At 52.0% G+C, this 17,839-nt stretch overlaps 1 protein-coding gene across 5 annotated transcripts in view; it reads left to right on the forward strand.

The window, feature by feature from the left end:
• Positions 1-17,839, forward strand: part of RPS6KA1 (ribosomal protein S6 kinase A1) — a 40,120-nt gene that overhangs the window by 19,699 nt on the left and 2,582 nt on the right. For all 5 annotated transcript variants that reach the window (XM_086716125.1, XM_086716126.1, XM_025935122.2 and 2 more), the window contains 12 exons: positions 532-569; positions 861-1,003; positions 1,412-1,482; positions 1,798-1,886; positions 2,902-2,966; positions 3,232-3,334; positions 4,791-4,921; positions 5,931-6,056; positions 6,281-6,370; positions 6,763-6,921; positions 16,947-17,108; positions 17,601-17,677. In XM_086716125.1, coding sequence (XP_086572251.1) covers positions 532-569; positions 861-1,003; positions 1,412-1,482; positions 1,798-1,886; positions 2,902-2,966; positions 3,232-3,334; positions 4,791-4,921; positions 5,931-6,056; positions 6,281-6,370; positions 6,763-6,921; positions 16,947-17,108; positions 17,601-17,677 — 1,254 coding nt within the window. The remainder of the gene's footprint in view (positions 1-531; positions 570-860; positions 1,004-1,411; positions 1,483-1,797; positions 1,887-2,901; positions 2,967-3,231; positions 3,335-4,790; positions 4,922-5,930; positions 6,057-6,280; positions 6,371-6,762; positions 6,922-16,946; positions 17,109-17,600; positions 17,678-17,839) is intronic.

Consider the following 17,839-nt stretch of genomic DNA (forward strand, 5'->3'; position numbering starts at 1 on the left):
ACCTCCTTGCAGGTACGTTGCCTACATTTTTTTTTTTTTTTTTTTTGCTAATCCAGTGCGATGTCTGAGATGCCACCACTAAAGGTCATTCTTTGTTTGATACGGTCCTCTCTAGAATTTTCCTGAATATCTAAACATCCTCAAATGGTAACTTGACAGCCAGGGGCAGGTGCTGGGCTGAAATGAGATCTGACTTTAGAGTTAGGCAGACCTGAATTCAAATCTTGTCTCCGTCACCTTTTAGCTCTGTGACCGTGGGGTGTTGCTTGACTTCCCTGAGCTTTAGTTTCCTCGTTGTTAAAATAGGGCCATAATAGCACCTACCTCATCCAGTTGTTCCGAGGATTAGCAAAGAACACAGGCCACACATCTGCATGGCACCACCACCACCCTGCTCCACCTGCCATTTACCGGATGGATCTGGGTGGATCGCCTTCTCTGGGCTGGGCCCAACCCCCACGGCCCCCTTGGTGTCACCAGAACCCAAGGGGCCACAGCTGAGGGGCCCCAACTCCCATCTCTCCATTACAGCATCCTTCTGGATGAGGAGGGCCACATCAAACTCACCGGTGAGTAGAAGGCACCTGCCCCCTCAATTCCCAGGGGAGGTCAGGATGGGCTCTTGACGGGCCTGGGCTGAGCACTAGGGGATCCATTCTTCCCGAGAGGCTGTGCCAGGCACTCGGAAGTGATCAAAAGCCCAGACCCTAGACTTGGGATGGCCTGGGTATGAACCCCAGCCCCATGGGAGTGATGCCCTCAGGCCTGTGGGCAGGGGGCTTTGGGTGTGCAGGGGTTGGCAGCAAGGAAGGCAAGGGGAGGGTTCCTAAAGATGTGTCCTCTTGCCCTCCTTGCCACAGACTTTGGCCTGAGCAAGGAGGCCATTGACCATGAGAAGAAAGCCTATTCCTTCTGCGGGACGGTGGAGTACATGGCCCCCGAGGTCGTCAACCGCCAGGGCCACACCCACAGTGCAGACTGGTGGTCCTATGGGGTGTTGATGGTGAGTGGCCAGACAGGGGAAAAGCATTCAGCCCATGCCTCAGGCCTCAGTTTTCTCATCTGAACAGTGAGGGGGTTGATAGTCTCTAAGACTTCCTCCTATCTTCTCCCAGCCAAGCTGCCTCAACGTCCACCCAGCTGCAGTTTCCTTCCTTAGGAAGATTCCAGGCTTGGCCCCACCTGGGCTGCCCCCACCCCAGGACTGGGCCTCTCCTCAGCCTCAGGCCCCTAGTCCTGCTTTCGGTGTTCTGATTGACAAAGGAACCAGAGACAGTCACAATTCTCGATCCAGGTGGTCCTGCCACAGGCCAGCAGGAATCCTGGGAGTGAAGCTGAGTGGTTTGGGTGGGAGGAGGTGGGGGACATGGGAGATGGAGACCAGAGCCTAACAGACCCTTGTCTTTTACAGTTTGAGATGCTGACGGGCTCCCTGCCCTTCCAGGGGAAGGACCGGAAAGAGACCATGACACTGATTCTAAAGTAAGCACCAGCCCTGCCCTGACACCTCAGGGTCTCCCCTGATGTCTGGCCCCGGTTTGGGGGCCAGAATAATATCCTGTACCTGCCTCAGATTTCCCCATCAATGAGACCCTCCTCTGGGCTAAGCATTATGCTTTCTGGGGCCCCCTTTTCATCCATCAGGGCCTGTGGGTGGGGAATCCCTGAAGTCTTTGGGAGGTGAGTTAGTGGATGGTTTGTCTGGATTGAGCTGGAAATTAGACCTGGACAGAGCGGGGAGGGGAGATGGGCCTCTGGGGCGGGCTCAGCCCTGATGAGACCTGGGGGCTGTTTTAGGGCGAAGCTAGGCATGCCCCAGTTTCTGAGCACGGAAGCCCAGAGCCTCCTGCGGGCCCTGTTCAAGCGGAATCCTGCCAACCGTCTCGGTAAGCAGCTCCAGCTTGGGAGGGGAGCGGGGTACAGCTGCAGCCTAGGCCACAGCGTCACATCTGGGGCTGAAAGGGGCCGTTGTCCTTTGTGTGGGCAGACAATGCCGCCGGCCACCCTGCTTTCTGGCTCCATGTGTGGTGTTTGGGGCGGGGGGGGGGGGGGTGACCTGTGTATAAGGGGAAGGCAGGAACTGAGTCATCCCTACTCCCCCTGGGGACAAGGACAGAGGCCCCCACACAGGTCCGCCAAGGCTGCTGGCACAAGAGAAGGAATGAGCTCAGGAGTCAGAAGGCTCAGGTCCCAATCCTGTCCCCATGGCAGGTCCTCACCGCCCTGCACACAGTGGTTCCTCCATAAATATTTGTTGAGTGAGTGCCATTTATGAGCTAAGTGACCCAAGGCAGTTGACTTCACCTCCCGGAGCTCTGGGTCCTCGTCTCCACGGGAGATGATCCAGATCCCTCTTGACTGAATGCAGTTGCATGAACATGCCTGGCATGTAGTAGCTTTTCAGTATGTCTCGGCCCCTTGGATCCTGGGTTCATCTGGACCATGACCAGCTTTGTAAGGTCCCAGTTCAGGTCCCTGGGGTCGAATGGAGTGAGAGTCTGCCTGGTGGCTGAGAAGGGCAATGGGATGGATAAAAGCGATAGAGATGAGGCCTGGGTTGAGAGGGAGATGGGAGTCCCCTGCAGATGTCAGAATAAGTCTGATTTCTGTTCTCTGTGGCCTTGGACAAGTTGCCTGACCTCTCTGGGCCTTTCTCCTTCCATGAGTACATTTGGAGCTTGATCATAACGGTCTCCAGAAAGTGGAAAACGCTGAGTGGGCAGAAGGCCTCTGGGGTGACGGCTGGGTGGATTTGGGGCGGGGAGAGCCTATCGTCCCCCCTGCTCCCAGTAGACAGCTGCAGCCGCTGGTCCCAGACCACGGTGAGGTCACTCAGCAGACAGGGTGGGTGTCTGGGGGTTGGACCATCCAGGGGCAGACCCCTCGTCTGGGCTCTTTCAGGCTCCGGCCCTGATGGGGCAGAGGAAATCAAGCGGCATGTCTTCTACTCTACCATTGACTGGAATGTGAGTGTGTCTGTCCACCCCACAGCCTCAGTCAGGGCTTCACCGGTGGTGGGAGGGGGCTTCCTCCGATGTGGAGCAGAGGGTGACAGCATGGCCTTGGAAGCAAGGGCTGGCCTCCCCCGGGCAAGCAATTATGCACCCCCCCCCACCCCACCCCGTCTGTATAGCCTGCATAGGCAGGGCTAGTTACCTTCTCCTGCCTGAGGCTCCTGGTGGGTTGTTGGGGGTGGGCCGTGGTGACCGGAGTGGCCACCTCACCTTGCAGAAGCTGTACCGTCGCGAGATCAAGCCGCCCTTCAAGCCAGCCGTGGCACAACCTGATGACACCTTCTACTTTGACACTGAATTCACGTCCCGCACACCCAAGGGTATGTTGGTTGTCTGGCTTGTCTTGGGCTGGCACAGGAGGGAAGCAGGGAGTCAGGGACCCCTTGGGATGTAGGGTGGTCAGGGACTCTGGCAGGCCCAGGTGTGTGGGCAGACTGAAGGGTGGGTCTCTGACTCTTTGTCCCCATCTCATTCTGCCTGACTCTCCCACTCCAGGGCTCTATGGGCCTCTTTGTATGTGAGTGAGGGGGTGGGGGGAGTGGGTGGTTAAGGCCACAATAGAAAAGTCAGGCCCCCTGCCCCGGGCATCTTCCAGCCCACTGGGAAGACCAAACACATCGGGCTCACACTCACGTCAGGGCTAAAGAATCTGACCCAGCAAAAACATGAGGTGGAGACAGTCTGTCAGAGCAGAGGTGACAGCGCCCACAGGTCAGGGGCAAGTGTGGGAAACGCCTTTGGCTGCTCTGATCACTGGACCTCAGTGTGTTCATCTAGAACATGGGCTCGGTCACAGACCCACTCAGTCCCTGGGGTTATTGCAAGAAGCCAAGGAGGGGGCTTCTGGGAGGGAGTTTGGTAAATCCCAATATTCTGGTCAGATATCGGGGGTTAGTGTTAGTTCTGGAAGGCTTCCCGGATGGATGGGTTTTAGCAGAAGGGCTGCTCTTCTCACTGTGGGTTGCACAGCTCTGATGACAGGGAGCTTAGCACTTCGCAAGCAGTTGGTCTCATCTTTATTTGCTTACCTGATCAGTACGTACCAGCTTCCTACTGTGTGCCCCTGATCAGCCATGAGGGGATTGCCCCGCCTCCTATGGCCTAGACTGTGGTCGGGGGAGAGGTATGAAAACTCTACTGGGAGGTGTGGCAAGTGCAGCTTCATAGGGGTGAGGAGTTGGAGGAGCAGGCTCAGGCAAGGCTTCTCAGAGGAGGGTGTGCCAGCTGAACCGTGAAGGACAGACAAACAGTAGAGTATCTGGTCAGAGGGAACGGCATGTGCGGTGGCTCAGGGTCTCCTTTAAGGATCTGGGAAGTCTGGCGTGGCTGAGCTGTAGAGTGGGAAGAGAGGAGGCTAAGATCATAAGGACCTCAGTCACCAGGCTGAGAAGTTGGGCTTTTGGGCTTTCTTCTGGGGCAGAGAGGAGCACTTGAAGGGTCCTGGCAGGGGGTAGATTTGCAGCTGGGACCATCCCTCCCACTGCCTGGGCAGAAGATGGACCTGAAGGGGCAGACCCGAGGCAGTGAAGCAAGGGGGAGGCTTCCAGAAAGGGATGAAGTGTCTTGGCCTGGGCCGAATGCCCATCGTGGGGTGTCTTTTATGTTTCTTGTGTGTCAGGGCTGGGCTGGTCTAAACGCACACAAACACATGGCCTAATTGAGGTCTGGCACGAGAGGCCTGCCCAAGCCCTCTCCACAGCCCTGGTCTCCCTTTTCTGGGCTGCCTCGGGGTCAAGGGCACCTTCTCAGGGTCACATCCCCCTCCCACCCCTGCAGACTCCCCAGGCATCCCTCCCAGCGCTGGCGCCCATCAGCTGTTCCGTGGCTTCAGCTTCGTGGCCACTGGCCTGATGGAGGATGATGGCAAGCCTCGGCCCACGCAGGCACCCCTGCACTCCGTGGTACAGGTGAGGGGGCAGGAGACTGCTGCTCCGTTGTCTTTTCTACCCAGAAGCCACAAAGGCAGAGAACACAGGCTCTAGAGTTCAACCTCTGATTGCCACCGCGTAGCCCATTGGACCTCCAAACCTCCTTGGGCCCCACTTTTTCCGTTTGTAAAACAGGGATGGCAACATGGATATAACAGATTTCCTAGCACAGAGCCAGGGACGTTGTGGAGCCTGGAGAAATAAATGCGAGGCGGTGCCCAGGGTGGTGGTGCTGTGGGGTGGCTGTCAGATCCCTGACGGGGACGGGTGGCAGAGGGCTCGTGTGTCCTCACACTTGTCCCCCATTAGTACACTTTCCGTGGGAGATTTAGAATTCAGAGGCATGAGGGTAGACTCTGGAGCCCATTGTCCAAGGTAAGGGACTTTGGGCGAGACACTTACCTTCCCAGTGCCTCAGTTTCTTCATCTGTAAATGGGGGTGATGATAGAACTTTTCTCCATAGGTTGTTGCATGTGTAAAATTAAGGTGACTGTGTAATTTATTCTACAACTGGGACATCTTTGTCTGGGACAAATATTAAACCAGACCGGATACAAGGACAACAGGCGTAAACCAGGGCTGTCATAATGGCGTGTGGTCACCTGCCGTAAAGTGCTGAGAGCAGTGCCTGCCGCACATAAGCACCACAGAAGCATTTGCTGTTGTTAATGTCTCAGAACTTTTAGACACATCATGACGTGGGCTGTGATGCCCCAGAAGGGGGGAGGCAACTCGTCTAAGTTCACAGGATGTGGCAGAGCCGAGACCCAGCTCAGGGCTCCCGTGTCTCTCAGGCCTACCCAGCTTTCTCAGAGCCACAGACCCCTCGATGCGTGTGTTGCGTTTCTGTTGACCACAGTGCGGGAGCCAGTGAGTGTGCCCGTATAGAGTAGAAAATTGAGCCCCAGAAGCCAAGGCCTTGGGTACTGGGGGACGAGCCCTGCATTCTAGAGCAGAGGGCCAGCCCCACCTGTTGGTCTTCTGCAGCAACTCCATGGGAAGAACCTGGTTTTTAGCGATGGCTACGTGGTAAAGGAGACGATTGGTGTGGGGTCCTACTCCGTGTGCAAGCGCTGTGTCCATAAGGCCACCAACATGGAGTATGCTGTCAAGGTGGGCCTCTTGACCACGTCTCGGCCTAGGCTGCTGGGCCAGGGGGAGGCCACTGTAGCCTCAGTCCTTCGGTGGGAGTTGGGGGATGAGTTGGTGCCCTAGGCCCTGTGGGTGGGTGGAAGGCATGTGGCTAAGACCCCCAAGCCCTGCAGTGTGGGCTCCGTGGCAGGGAGGGACTCTGGAGACTGTCCCCCTGATATCTCCCATGTACCCCCTTTCCTCAGGTCATCGACAAGAGCAAGCGGGATCCCTCAGAAGAGATTGAGATTCTTCTGCGGTATGGGCAGCACCCCAACATCATCACTCTGAAAGATGTGAGTGGGGGTCCTTGAGACTGAGATGGGGGCTGGGAACTTGACTCCGGGATCTATCTCAGGACTGTCATTCCTTTGATTTCTGATTTTCCTCTGCTCCTGGGAGCGAAGGATCTCTGTGCCTCGGGTCTGGTGATGCCCCAAGGCCGTCCACTTCAGACTCAGGCATCCTCTGACAGCTTCCCTGACCCTCGGGGGACCAGTGCCAATCTCCTCCCGTCTAGGGGGAGGACAGAGGCCCATATAGGTGAAGGCCCTGCCAGGACCATGGAAGCACAGAGCAGAACCCACGTCCAAGGCTCATGTTATTCTTTCCTGGCCCAGTGAACCGGTAGCTGAGGGCCCCCGGCCTGGCACGGAGGGGAGGGACCTGACGGTGAGGTCTCTGGCAGGTATACGATGATGGCAAACATGTGTACCTGGTGACAGAGCTGATGCGGGGCGGGGAGCTACTGGACAAGATCCTGCGGCAGAAATTCTTCTCAGAGCGGGAGGCCAGCTTTGTCCTACACACCATCAGCAAGACCGTGGAGTACCTGCACTCCCAGGGGGTAAGTCTGGGGTAGGGGGCGCCCGGTGGGGATGGCGGGCCACCAGGGGTCATACCAACAGTAGGGTGCATGAACCGTGGGCTGGCCCAGGCAGTAGCTGTCTTCAACCAGCCAGACCATCCCTAGGGAGACTAGGGATGGTGGGTGGGTGAGCAGACAGATACGAGGAAGGGAAACAGCTAGAGATGAGGCCGGATTGTGACACGGAGTGTCTACACCGTGCTTACTGTATGCCCTGCACCGTGCCAACTTGTTTCCTTACGTTACCTCAATTGATTTTCACAACAACCCTATGAGGTAGGTGCTGTTGTGGGCGCCCCCCTTACAGGCAAGAAGACCAAGGCTCAGAGATGTGAGGTCACTTGCCCAAGGTCACACTGAGGGATGTGGTTGGGGAGCTGCAGACAGGGAGTGGGTTTTTGAGCTGGGAAGCAGCAGGGTCAGCAGGGAGGTGAATCTGGTTGTGGGTTCAGCTGCCAGGACAGAGGGAGTGAATGCAGGAGTAAATGTTGCTGGAGACACAGCAGGTGCTACAGAAGAGGTATTTGTCCAAATGAGAGGACTTGGCCTTTATCATTGCCTAGGATGGAGATGGAAAATTTCCTGATGGTGTATAGAAGCTGGAAACAGAGTTAGCATGAGTTTCTCTCTGGACGAGATGATGTTTTGGGGCGCTTCCAGTCAGATGGTTGTGGGGGTTAAGAATCCAGGCTCTGGAATCCGACTGGCTGTGTCCAAGTTCTGTGTATATGGTTGGGAAGGGCTCTCACCTCTGAGCTGTTTCCTCGTCTGCACACTCAGGATCGAGGGAGCTGCTACCTCGCAGGGTGGATTGGGTTGAAGCAAGGCGCCGCTCCAGGAGGGAACTGTGGGCCGGGGCAGCCCTGTGGGAAATGCTGCACAGACTTCAAGGGAAATAGGGCCAGATCATTGCTGTGCCTTTTTTTTTTTTTTTTTTTTTAATGCTTATTTATTTTTGAGAGAGAGAGAGAGAGAGCATGAGCAGGGGAGGGGCAGAGAGGGAGAGAGAGGGAGACACAGAATCCGAAGCCGGCTCCAGGCTCTGAGCTGTCAGCACAGAGCCCGACGAGGGGTTCGAACCTACGAACCGTGAAATCATGACCTGAGCCAAAGTTGGAAACTTACCCAACTGAGCCACCCAGGTGCCCCAGGTGTGCCTTTTTTTTTTAAATTAACTTTTTATCAAAAATGTTAAACATATGCAAAGCTATGAGAAAAGTATAATGAACCTTCAGACACCCATCTCCCAGATTAAAGAATTGTTGAGATTTTTATCTCCCTTCTTCCTTCTCTTTCTTTCCTTCTCTTTTCCTTTTCTTCCCTGTTTCCTTCCTTCCTTCTCTCCTTTCTTCTGTCCCCTCTCTCCCTCTCTTTCTTTTTTTTTTTTTTTTTTTTGTTGTTGTTGCTGAAGTATCTCTCCCAACTTTCTACTGAGGAAGACATTCAAATCTATAGAAAAGTTAAAAGAATATTACAATGAAAATGATTTCCCTTCCAAATTCACCAAATCTTAGCAGTTTGCCACATTTGCTTTCTCTCTCTCTGTCTTTGCCTCTATCTCTATACCCTTATCTACATATAAATATATATTTTTTATGGGTGCAACTGAGAAGCGTTGCAGACATTATGACCCTTGACCCATAAATGCCTCTGATTAAAGGGTTTTATAGAGAGAGAGAAAGAGTGAGAGCAAGAATGAGCACGAGCGGGGGAGGGGCAGAGGGAGAGAGAATCCCAGGCAGGCTTCACGCTCAGTGTGGAGCCTGAGGTGGGTCCCCATCTCACAACCCCTAAAGTGTCTTACAGCGTATCTCAGACCTCACATAATCTTAGCTGTGTATCTGTGACTCTATAAAAGACATTCTTTCGTAACAACTAACAGAATTAACAATTACTTGTGTTCACATAGTACCCAATCAACGGACACATTTCCCTGTTGTCCTTTCAAAAAATCTTTTTGCCATCAGTGTATTGGAATCCCAGTCTCTGCAGGATTTACTCGTTTCAGTCACTTGTTAAATCCCTTAAGTCTCTTTTCAAAAACTGAGATAAGGGGCGCCTGGGTGGCTCAGTCAGCTGAGCTTCAAACTCTTGATTTCGGCTCAGATCGTGATCCCAGAGTTGTTGGATCGAGCCCCACATCGGGTCTGCACTGAGCGTGGAACTTGCTTAAGATCCTCTCCCCCTCTCAGGGGCATGTGGCTCAGTTGGCTGAGCATCTAGATGATCTTGATCTAGATGAGCTCAGGTCATGGTCTCATGGTTCGTGAAGTCGAGCCCTGTGCCCGGCTCTGCACTAAGAGTGTAGAACTTGCTTGGGATTCTTTCTCTCTCCCTCTCTCTCTGCCCCTCCCCCACTCATGCTCGCCCTCTCTCTCTCAAAATAAGTAAATAAACTTAAAAAAAAAAGATTCTCACCCTCTCTCTGCCCCCTTTCCTCCAGCTCGCTCGTGTGCATACTCTCACCCTCTCAAAAAAAAAAAAATACTGATAAAAAATTTGCATACAGTAGATCTTTTTGTTACATGTGTACATCTACATAACCTCCATAGTAAAACCTCCCTTTTCTTTTTTCTTTTTTTGTTAAATGTTCTATTTATGTATTTTGAGAGAGAGAACAGGGAAGGGGCAGAGAGAGAGAGAGGAGAGAGAATCCCAAGCAGGTTCTGTGCTGTCAGCATAGAGCCCAATGTGGGATTCGAACTCACAAACAGTGAGATCCTGACCTGAGCCAAAACCAAGAGCAGAACACTTAATCGACTGAGCTACCCAGGCACCCCAGCTTCCCTTTTCTGTGCCACTGGAATGCCCCACATTCGGAATGTGTCTGCTTTCTTGGGGCATCATTTTAGTTGTTTCTCTGGCGCCTGTATTTCTAAAGTCTTAATTATATTCTGCTTCAACTTATTTTTGGGAGTGGGGAGTTAGAAAAGACTTCGTGGGGCGGGGGCACCCGATTCAGTCGGTTAAGCACCTGACTCTTGATTTCGGCTCAGGTCATGATCTCAGGGTTCATGAGATCAAGCCCTGTGGCGGGCTCTGCACTGAGACCACGGAGCCTGCGTGGGATTCTCTCTCTCGCTCTCAGTCTGCCCCTCCCCAGCGCCCCCCACCGTGCTCAAAATTAAATAAATAGACATTTTTTAAAAACAACAAAAAACCACTTCATGGGAGGTGCAGTGTACTTCATATGACATCACATCCCCAGGCACAGTGTCCCTGTGCCCCCCTTAGTCATTAGTCCTCTCAGGCGGTAAGAGTCTAGGGATGGGTAATGACTTCATCCTTTCAGGATCTTTGCCTGAATCAATCATTTCATTAGGGTTTGCAAAAATGGCAATGTCTGATTCTGTCTAATCAGACATTAGGGAGGATTTATTAGGGAGGATTCTTTTGTAAAAAAGAACCAGAGCCTCAATTTGATTACCACATATACCGTTTTTTTTTTTTAATTTTTTTTTTCAACGTTTATTTATTTTTGGGACAGAGAGAGACAGAGCATGAACGGGGGAGGGGCAGAGAGAGAGGGAGACACAGAATCGGAAACAGGCTCCAGGCTCTGAGCCATCAGCCCAGAGCCCGACGTGGGGCTCGAACTCACGGACCGCGAGATCGTGACCTGGCTGAAGTCGGACGCTTAACCGACTGCGCCACCCAGGCGCCCCACATGTACCGTTTTTAATGGTCATATTTGAAGTGGTTTTGGTTTTTGAAATGGCCAGTGCAAATAGACTAATATTTAAATATGTCAGGCCAGATAGTAAATGTTTCCTTTTCCTGCTTTGTTCTCAAGTGAGTGCTTGTTAAAGTTACCCTCCAAAAAGGTTTAGAAGACAGAGCCAAAGCAGTGAGTTTCCAGTGGGTCACCTAAAGCTCAGAGCGAGGAAGGACTTTCTAGAGTAAGAACAGCCCCCTCTACTAGGGACAAAGAAGTTCCAAATACAGACAACCACTTGGTGGTACTGTGATGGGAGAAAGTTGTCTCTTCCCCAAAGCCATGAGTCCATGGGTCTCTAAAGTTTCTGACCCTTTTAAGGGCGCCTCAGCACCTCGGTGGCTCAGTTGGTTAAGCATCCGACTTCAGCTCAGGTCTGATCTCACGGTTTGTGGCTTCCAGCCCTGCGTCGGGCTCTGTGCCAACAGCTCAGAGCCTGGGGCCTGCTTTAGATTTTGTGTCTCCCTCTCTCTCTGCCCCTCCCCTCTCACGCTCTGTCTCTCTCCAGCTCTCAAAAATGAATAAATGTTAAAAAAAAAAAATTTTTTTTTTTTTAAATAAAGTTTCTGGGGGCACCTGGGTGGCTCAGTCGGTTGAGCGTCCGACTTCGGTTCAGGTCACGATCTCGCGGTCCGTGAGTTCGAGCCCCGTGTCGGGCTCTGGGCTGATGGCTCAGAGCCTGAAGCCTGCTTCCGATTCTGTGTCTCCCTCTCTCTCTGCCCCTCCCCCGTTCATGCTCTGTCTCTCTCTGTCTGAAAAATAAATAAAGGTTAAAAAAAAATTTTTTTTTTAATAAAAATTAAATAAATAAATAAATAAATAAATAAATAAAGTTTCTGACCCTTTCCAAATACCAGGGGAGATGATGAGGAAATGGGAAACTCTCACTGAGGTATTTGGAGGGAGATTCTTTGGGCTAATTACGAATTGCAGTATCTGTGGTCTAGAAGCTGGGAATCTCATAAGAGGGACAGGAAGGGGGTGACCAGGAGCAGGGTCCACTGGGACCTCCTATTTGTTTTAATGTTGCCTATTTGGTGAAGTATTATATAAACACAAATCATAATGTACAAGTCAGTAAATTTTCAGAAAGTGGATATAGCCAGGTGATCAGCACCCAGATCAAGAATCCCTTCTACTCCCTGCCCCCTCCCAAGCATAACCATTCTAAGCTAACTGCTAATAGCTTAGATTGGTTTGGCCTGTCTTTGAATCGTATATCAACATACTCTGTTATACGTGGCCTCTGCCATGCCACAGGCTCTCCGGGGTTTATCCGCGGCGTTGTGTGGCTACAGTTCGTGCATCCTCATTGCTGTGTAATTTCTGCTGTATGAACAGGCAATACTTTAATTGTCTATTCTACTGCTAATGGACGTTTGGGTTGTTACCAGTTTTTGACTCTGACAAATAATGCTGCTGTGACATGTGACTGCGTTTTAACACTGTGTGCGCCCCTGGCAGTGGACCCGCCAGGTTGCTGTGTGTGTGTGTGTGTGTGTGTGTGTGTGTGTTCATCTTTAGTGGGTGATGCCAAACAGTTCTCCAAAGCTGTTCTGCCAGCGTACACCCCTCCAGAGCATGGGCTTTTGTGTCGTTTTAATCTAGCCATTCTGATAGATGTGGCGTTTTTTCTCATAATGGTTTTATTTTTAAAATTTTTTTAATGTTTGTTTATTTTTGAAGGAGAGAGAGACAGAGAGTGAGCAGGGGAGTGGGAGAGGGAGAGGAAGACACAGAATCCGAAGCAGGCTCCAGGCGCTGAGCTGTCAGCACAGAGCCTGACGTGAGGCTTGAACCCATGAGCCGTGAGATCATGACCTGGGCCGAAGTCGGATGCTTAACCGACTGAGCCACCCAGGCGCCCCACGGTGGTTTTAAATTGCCTTTCCCTGAGGGCCAGCGAAGTGGAGCACCTCTTCGCGTGGCTCTTGCCATTTGGGCAGCTTCTTCCGTGACATGCCTGTTCGAGTCTTATGTTTATTTTTAAAAATCGGGTTGTCTGCCTTTTTCATCTTATTTGGCCAGCGTTCTTTGTTTCACACGCGGAGCCCTTTTAAGCCTAGCTTCCCTCGTGTTGTCACCCTTTTGAGAACTCAGTAGGGAGTCACACTTTGGCTTCTGTGTTTAACCAGATGATTTACACAGAAAAGCTTTTTTTTTTTTTTTTTTTTTTTTTTTGTGGCTGGTCAGAGGCACTGAAATGCACATCCTCCAGTGATAGTGATGAAAACAAAAGGGGCTGCTGCTCTGGTAGCCAGCACCACACAGCACTTCCCACAGGCCAGACACATCCAAGCCCTTTATAGGTCAACTCACTTAGCTGTTCCGACAGTTGGAAGTGGGTATTGTTGCTGTGCCCACTCTACAAGTGAGGGAACTGAGGCTCCGGAAGTAAGTAAAAGTCTCACAGCTAACCTGGCTTCCCTATCCTGTTATTGACGTCCTCTGATCTGTAAGTGCTTCTTTTTTTTTTTTTTTTTAATTTTTAAAAAATGTTTACATATTATTATTTAAAAAAAAAATTTTTTTTAACATTTATTTATTTTTGAGACAGAGAGAGACAGAATATGAACGGGGGAGGGACAGAGAGAGAGGGAGACACAGAATGGGAAGCAGGCTCCAGGCTCTGAGCTATCAGCCCAGAGCCCGACACGGGGCTCGAACTCACGGACCTCGAGATCGTGACGTGAGCTGAAGTCGGACGCTCAACTGACTGAGCCACCCAGGCGCCCCATTTACATATTATTTTTGAGAGTGAGAGTGCGAGTGGGGGGAGAGGCAGAGAGAGAAGGAGACACAGAATCCGAAGCAGGCTCTGGGCTCTCAGCTGTCGAAACAGAGCCCAGCGTGGGGCTCGAACCCGCGAACTGGGAGATCGTGACCTGAGCCGAAGTCAGATGCTCAGTCGACTGAGCCACCCAGGTGCCCCTGTAAGTGCTTCTCAACAAGCACTCACTGCATCTTAATGTCCGGCATGCTGGTGGGTTCAGCCCAGCGAGTGCTGGAGTTACTGTGACAGCAGCTGTCATCTCCCAGGCCCTGCGCTAAATATCCCTGCTACGTAACTCATGTGCTCCTTCCTGCCTCAGCACTGTCACCGACCCCATTTCTGAACCCCAGGTGAGAAAACCGAAGGCTCGAGAGGTTAAGTGACATGCCCAAAGTCACATAGCTACTGCCGGTAGAGCCAGGATTCACACTCCGGAGTGACTGAAATCACTCTGCCACAGGCCACAGCCTGTTACTCAGGGGCTGCATCTGACCTGAATACATGTTTTGTTTGGCCTGCAAGATGTCGGGTGGTTTTTTGTTTGGGGTTTGGTTGAGTTGGGTAGTTTGGCTGCTTTTGAAACCTGGGCCTGAGCTGCTACGTGGGTGACTGTCAGCTGGAGTAAGTAGCAGGTGCCCCTTTAGACTGGTTGGCATGGCTCCGTCTCAGCCTGGCTTCGCTCATTGCTTGCCCAGCCTGTTGTGCTCTTCGGTGCAGAGAGATGCGAGCATCTGCTACCCCTTCCGCTGCACAGACGCCTAGGGGACAGGTGTCAGAGTCACCGGTGGGGCTACCTGCCATAGTGAGCCACGGTCACCTGAAGGAGTTTGTTGTTTCTCTGTGTTGTGTTAGAGCGGGATAAAGATTGAAAACTTCCTTATCCCTGTTTCCCGAAAGTGTCATCTGTGTCACACTAAACTGAAAAGGCTGTGGAATGAAGGTCAGAACCGGGTTCAAGTCTCACCTCTGCTTCTTACGTACATGAGCAAGTCAAGTTTCTTCTCGTAGCCCCGGTTTCCTTCTCTGTAAAACAGAAGCCAGCAGTCCCTGCTCTGCCCACGTACGTAGGTGTAACCAGCAGCCCCCGTGAGATCATGGTCAGGAAAGTGCTTTGTGAACCAGGAAGATCACTTGTACAGGATAGTCCGTGTCCTCAGCTTGGCTCTGGGACCTCTGGGAAGCTTGGCTGGGCCCTCCACAGGGAAGAGAGTCTACATCCTTGAGGCCGGGCCCTGTCTTTGGGGTCACAGACTTGTATTAGGAAGGAGAGCCCTAGGAGCTGGTCAGGCACTGCCCAGGAAGGGGCTTCCCATGGGTTTGGATACGCTTTGCAGCACGTAGCTGGGACCACCCTACCAACACAGCGCTGTCCTCCTCATCTAGCGCTGTTCCCTCTGGGGAAGTGGACTATCCTGGGCCATGTCTACCCTCCAACCTACCCGCCCCACAGGCACCTGCTAGAGGGCTTGGGACTCAAGTGGGACTATGGAAGCATCGTCTCATAAAGCCAACTAATCTGTGAGAGTCAACTAATGTAACCTGCGAGATCTCTGTGTGTTTCAGAGGTGTGATTTGTTTATTCATTGCACAAAGTTCACTTAACACTCGCTCTGTGCTGGGTGCTGGAGGTGAGCAGGGGTTCCATAGATAGATGCAGTTATTTGTGGTTGAAGGATCCTCTGCTGGCCTGAGCTCAGAACACTTGAGGAGATGTCGTGGACGATGAGGCTGAAAGGGATAGCTGAGCCTCCCACACCAGGAAGGGGACTTTGGGCTTTATCTTGCAGGTCGTAGGGAGCCATTGAAGGTTTTTGACAATGCCCTGTTAGCTTATGGGAGGAGGAGCACGAGAGTAAGACCAAGTTTAGTCTGGGATGTGTTGGGTTTGAAGGTCTGTGGAACATTCAGTGGTTTCTATCTGATAAGCAGTTATATGAGTCTGGACTCAGGAAAGTTCTGGGCTAGGGTCAGCGATCTGAGAGAGTGGCTATACATAGAACCATACCGAGGGAGGGGGGGAGGATGAAAAGTGGAGTGTGGTTCAGCCCCCTCAGATTACAGAAGAGCAGGTGGGAGCCGGAGGACTCATTTGCTTCAGGTCTCAGAAGGAAGTGTCATTCAGGGCGCCTGGGTGGCTCAGTCGGTTGAGCGTCTGACTTCAGCTCAGGTCATGATCTCGTGGTTTGTGGGTTCAAGCCCCATGTCGGGCTCTGTGCTGACAGCTCAGAGCCTGGACCCTGCTTCAGGTTCTGTGTCTCCCTCTCTCTGCTCCTCCCCTGCTCATGCTCGCTCTCTCTCTCTCTCTCTCTGTCTCTCAAAAATAAATAAACATTTAAAAAAAGTAAAAAAAAAAAAAGTGTCATTCATCCACTCAACAGTTACTCGTTGAATACCAACTGTGTGCTAGGAACTATTCTAAATGTTGAGATATAGCAGTGAGCAAAAACACTTATGGAACTTATATTCCAGAGGGTAGATTCAGAAAAACAATTAAATAAATATGTCAAGTGGTGGTAAATGCTATGGATAAAAAGTAGGGTGAGGAGACTAAGGAGTACTGGTTGGTGATTTGTATCTTATATGGAATGGTCCAAGGAAGGCCTCACTGATAAGGTGACATTTGAGCTGAGACCTGAAAGAAACAAGAGAATAAGCGAGGCAGATGCCTGAGGAAAGAATGTTCCTAAAAGCTGGAACAGTAAGTGCAAAGGCCCTGAGACAGGAGTGTGCTTGGCATGTTGAAGGATGTGCAAAGAGGCTGGTGTGGCTGAAGCTGATTGAGCAAGGAGGAGGGTGCTTAGAGGACAACAGAGTGCAAGAGACGTGAGTGAGGGGCACGGGAGATCAGGTGGGGCCACTTAGGCCATTGTAAGGACTTTGCCTCTTAAGACGATAAACCTTGGAGGGGTTGCAGCCAGAATGACGTGATATGACTTCTATTCAACAGGCTCACTGTGGCTGCTGTATTTAGAACAGACTGTAGGAGGCAGGACAGAAGCAGGGAGACCAGTGAGGAGGTGTTTGCTGTCATACAAGGGAGGGACGATAGGGTCCCTGGTTGGGATCACTGCTGCCAGTAGAGGGGTTGAGAAGTGGTTCAGCTCTGGATATATTTTAATGGTAGAGACAGCAGAATTTGCTGATGCCTTGATTGAGGAATATAAGAAAAAAGAGGAATTGGGAATGACTCTTAGGATTTCGACCCAAGCAATGGGAAGTATCATTGGAGCTGTCTTTAGGATAAACTGTGATGAGCGGATCTGAAGGGAGAAATAAGGAGAGTTCGGGGGTGGACAGGTGAAATGAGGGCTGCCTCACGGACACTGACATGAAATTCAAGTCGGCAGTACCAGCAGCACTAAGGGCCCCATTCCAGCCCCTTCCTTCCAAATTCTGGGTCCTTCTATCCCTTTCTGGGCCCGTCTTCGTAACTCTCAACTCTCTCACCTCTGGCAGTTGACCTGGGCCCCTAGCAGCCTGCCCACATGGAGAACTGACCGGACCCTCTGCCCCTAGGTTGTTCATAGGGACCTCAAGCCCAGCAACATCCTGTACGTGGACGAGTCTGGGAACCCTGAGTGCCTGCGCATCTGTGACTTTGGCTTTGCCAAGCAGCTGCGGGCTGAGAACGGACTCCTCATGACACCTTGCTACACTGCCAACTTTGTGGCACCCGAGGTGAGCGCTCCAGCCTCCTCACCTGCGAGAGTGAGGGGCCCTGGCACAGGAAGCCTCGTGCCCTTTACAGAGGCCCCACGCTATCCAGGATTCTAGTCTGTATGGTCTTGGCTTAGGTACCAAGAGAGGATCCAGCCTTGGGGCGCCTGGGTGGCTTAGTTGGTTAAGAGTCCGACTCTTGGTTTCGGCTCAGGTCATGATATCGCAGCGTGTGAGTTCGAGCCCCGCATCGGGCTCCGTGCTGACAGCGCAGAGCCTGCTAGGGATTCCCTCTCTGTCCCTCTCTCTCTGCCCCTCCCCCATTCACTCTCTCTGTCTGTCTCTCAAAAATAAATAAATAAAACTTTAAAAAAAAAAAGAGATCGAGAGAGAGAGAGAGGATCCAGCCCATGGCTGGGATCCTTGTCTTACCCTCTGTGGGGACCACGCAAGTGTTCGGGGCCACTTGGTGCTGCACGTCTGACTAATCACCCTCCCCTACCTTCCTGCCAGGTGCTGAAACGCCAGGGCTACGATGAAGGCTGTGACATCTGGAGCCTGGGCATTCTGCTGTACACCATGCTGGCAGGGTGAGTGTCCCCTTCCCCCCAGCCCATTCCTCCAGCCCTAGTGCACAGGCTGGGGTGGTCTGATGGGAGAGACTCAGCTCTGCTCAGGAAGGTCTGAAGATACAGATGTAGCCCTGCCTTCAGGAGCCTCACCTGGACGGGGAAGATACCGCCCTGGGGAAT

This window comes from Puma concolor, chromosome C1 (assembly GCF_028749965.1).
Source record: "Puma concolor isolate L17-30 chromosome C1, mPumCon1.1.hap2, whole genome shotgun sequence".
Classification (NCBI taxonomy): Eukaryota; Metazoa; Chordata; class Mammalia; order Carnivora; family Felidae; genus Puma; species Puma concolor.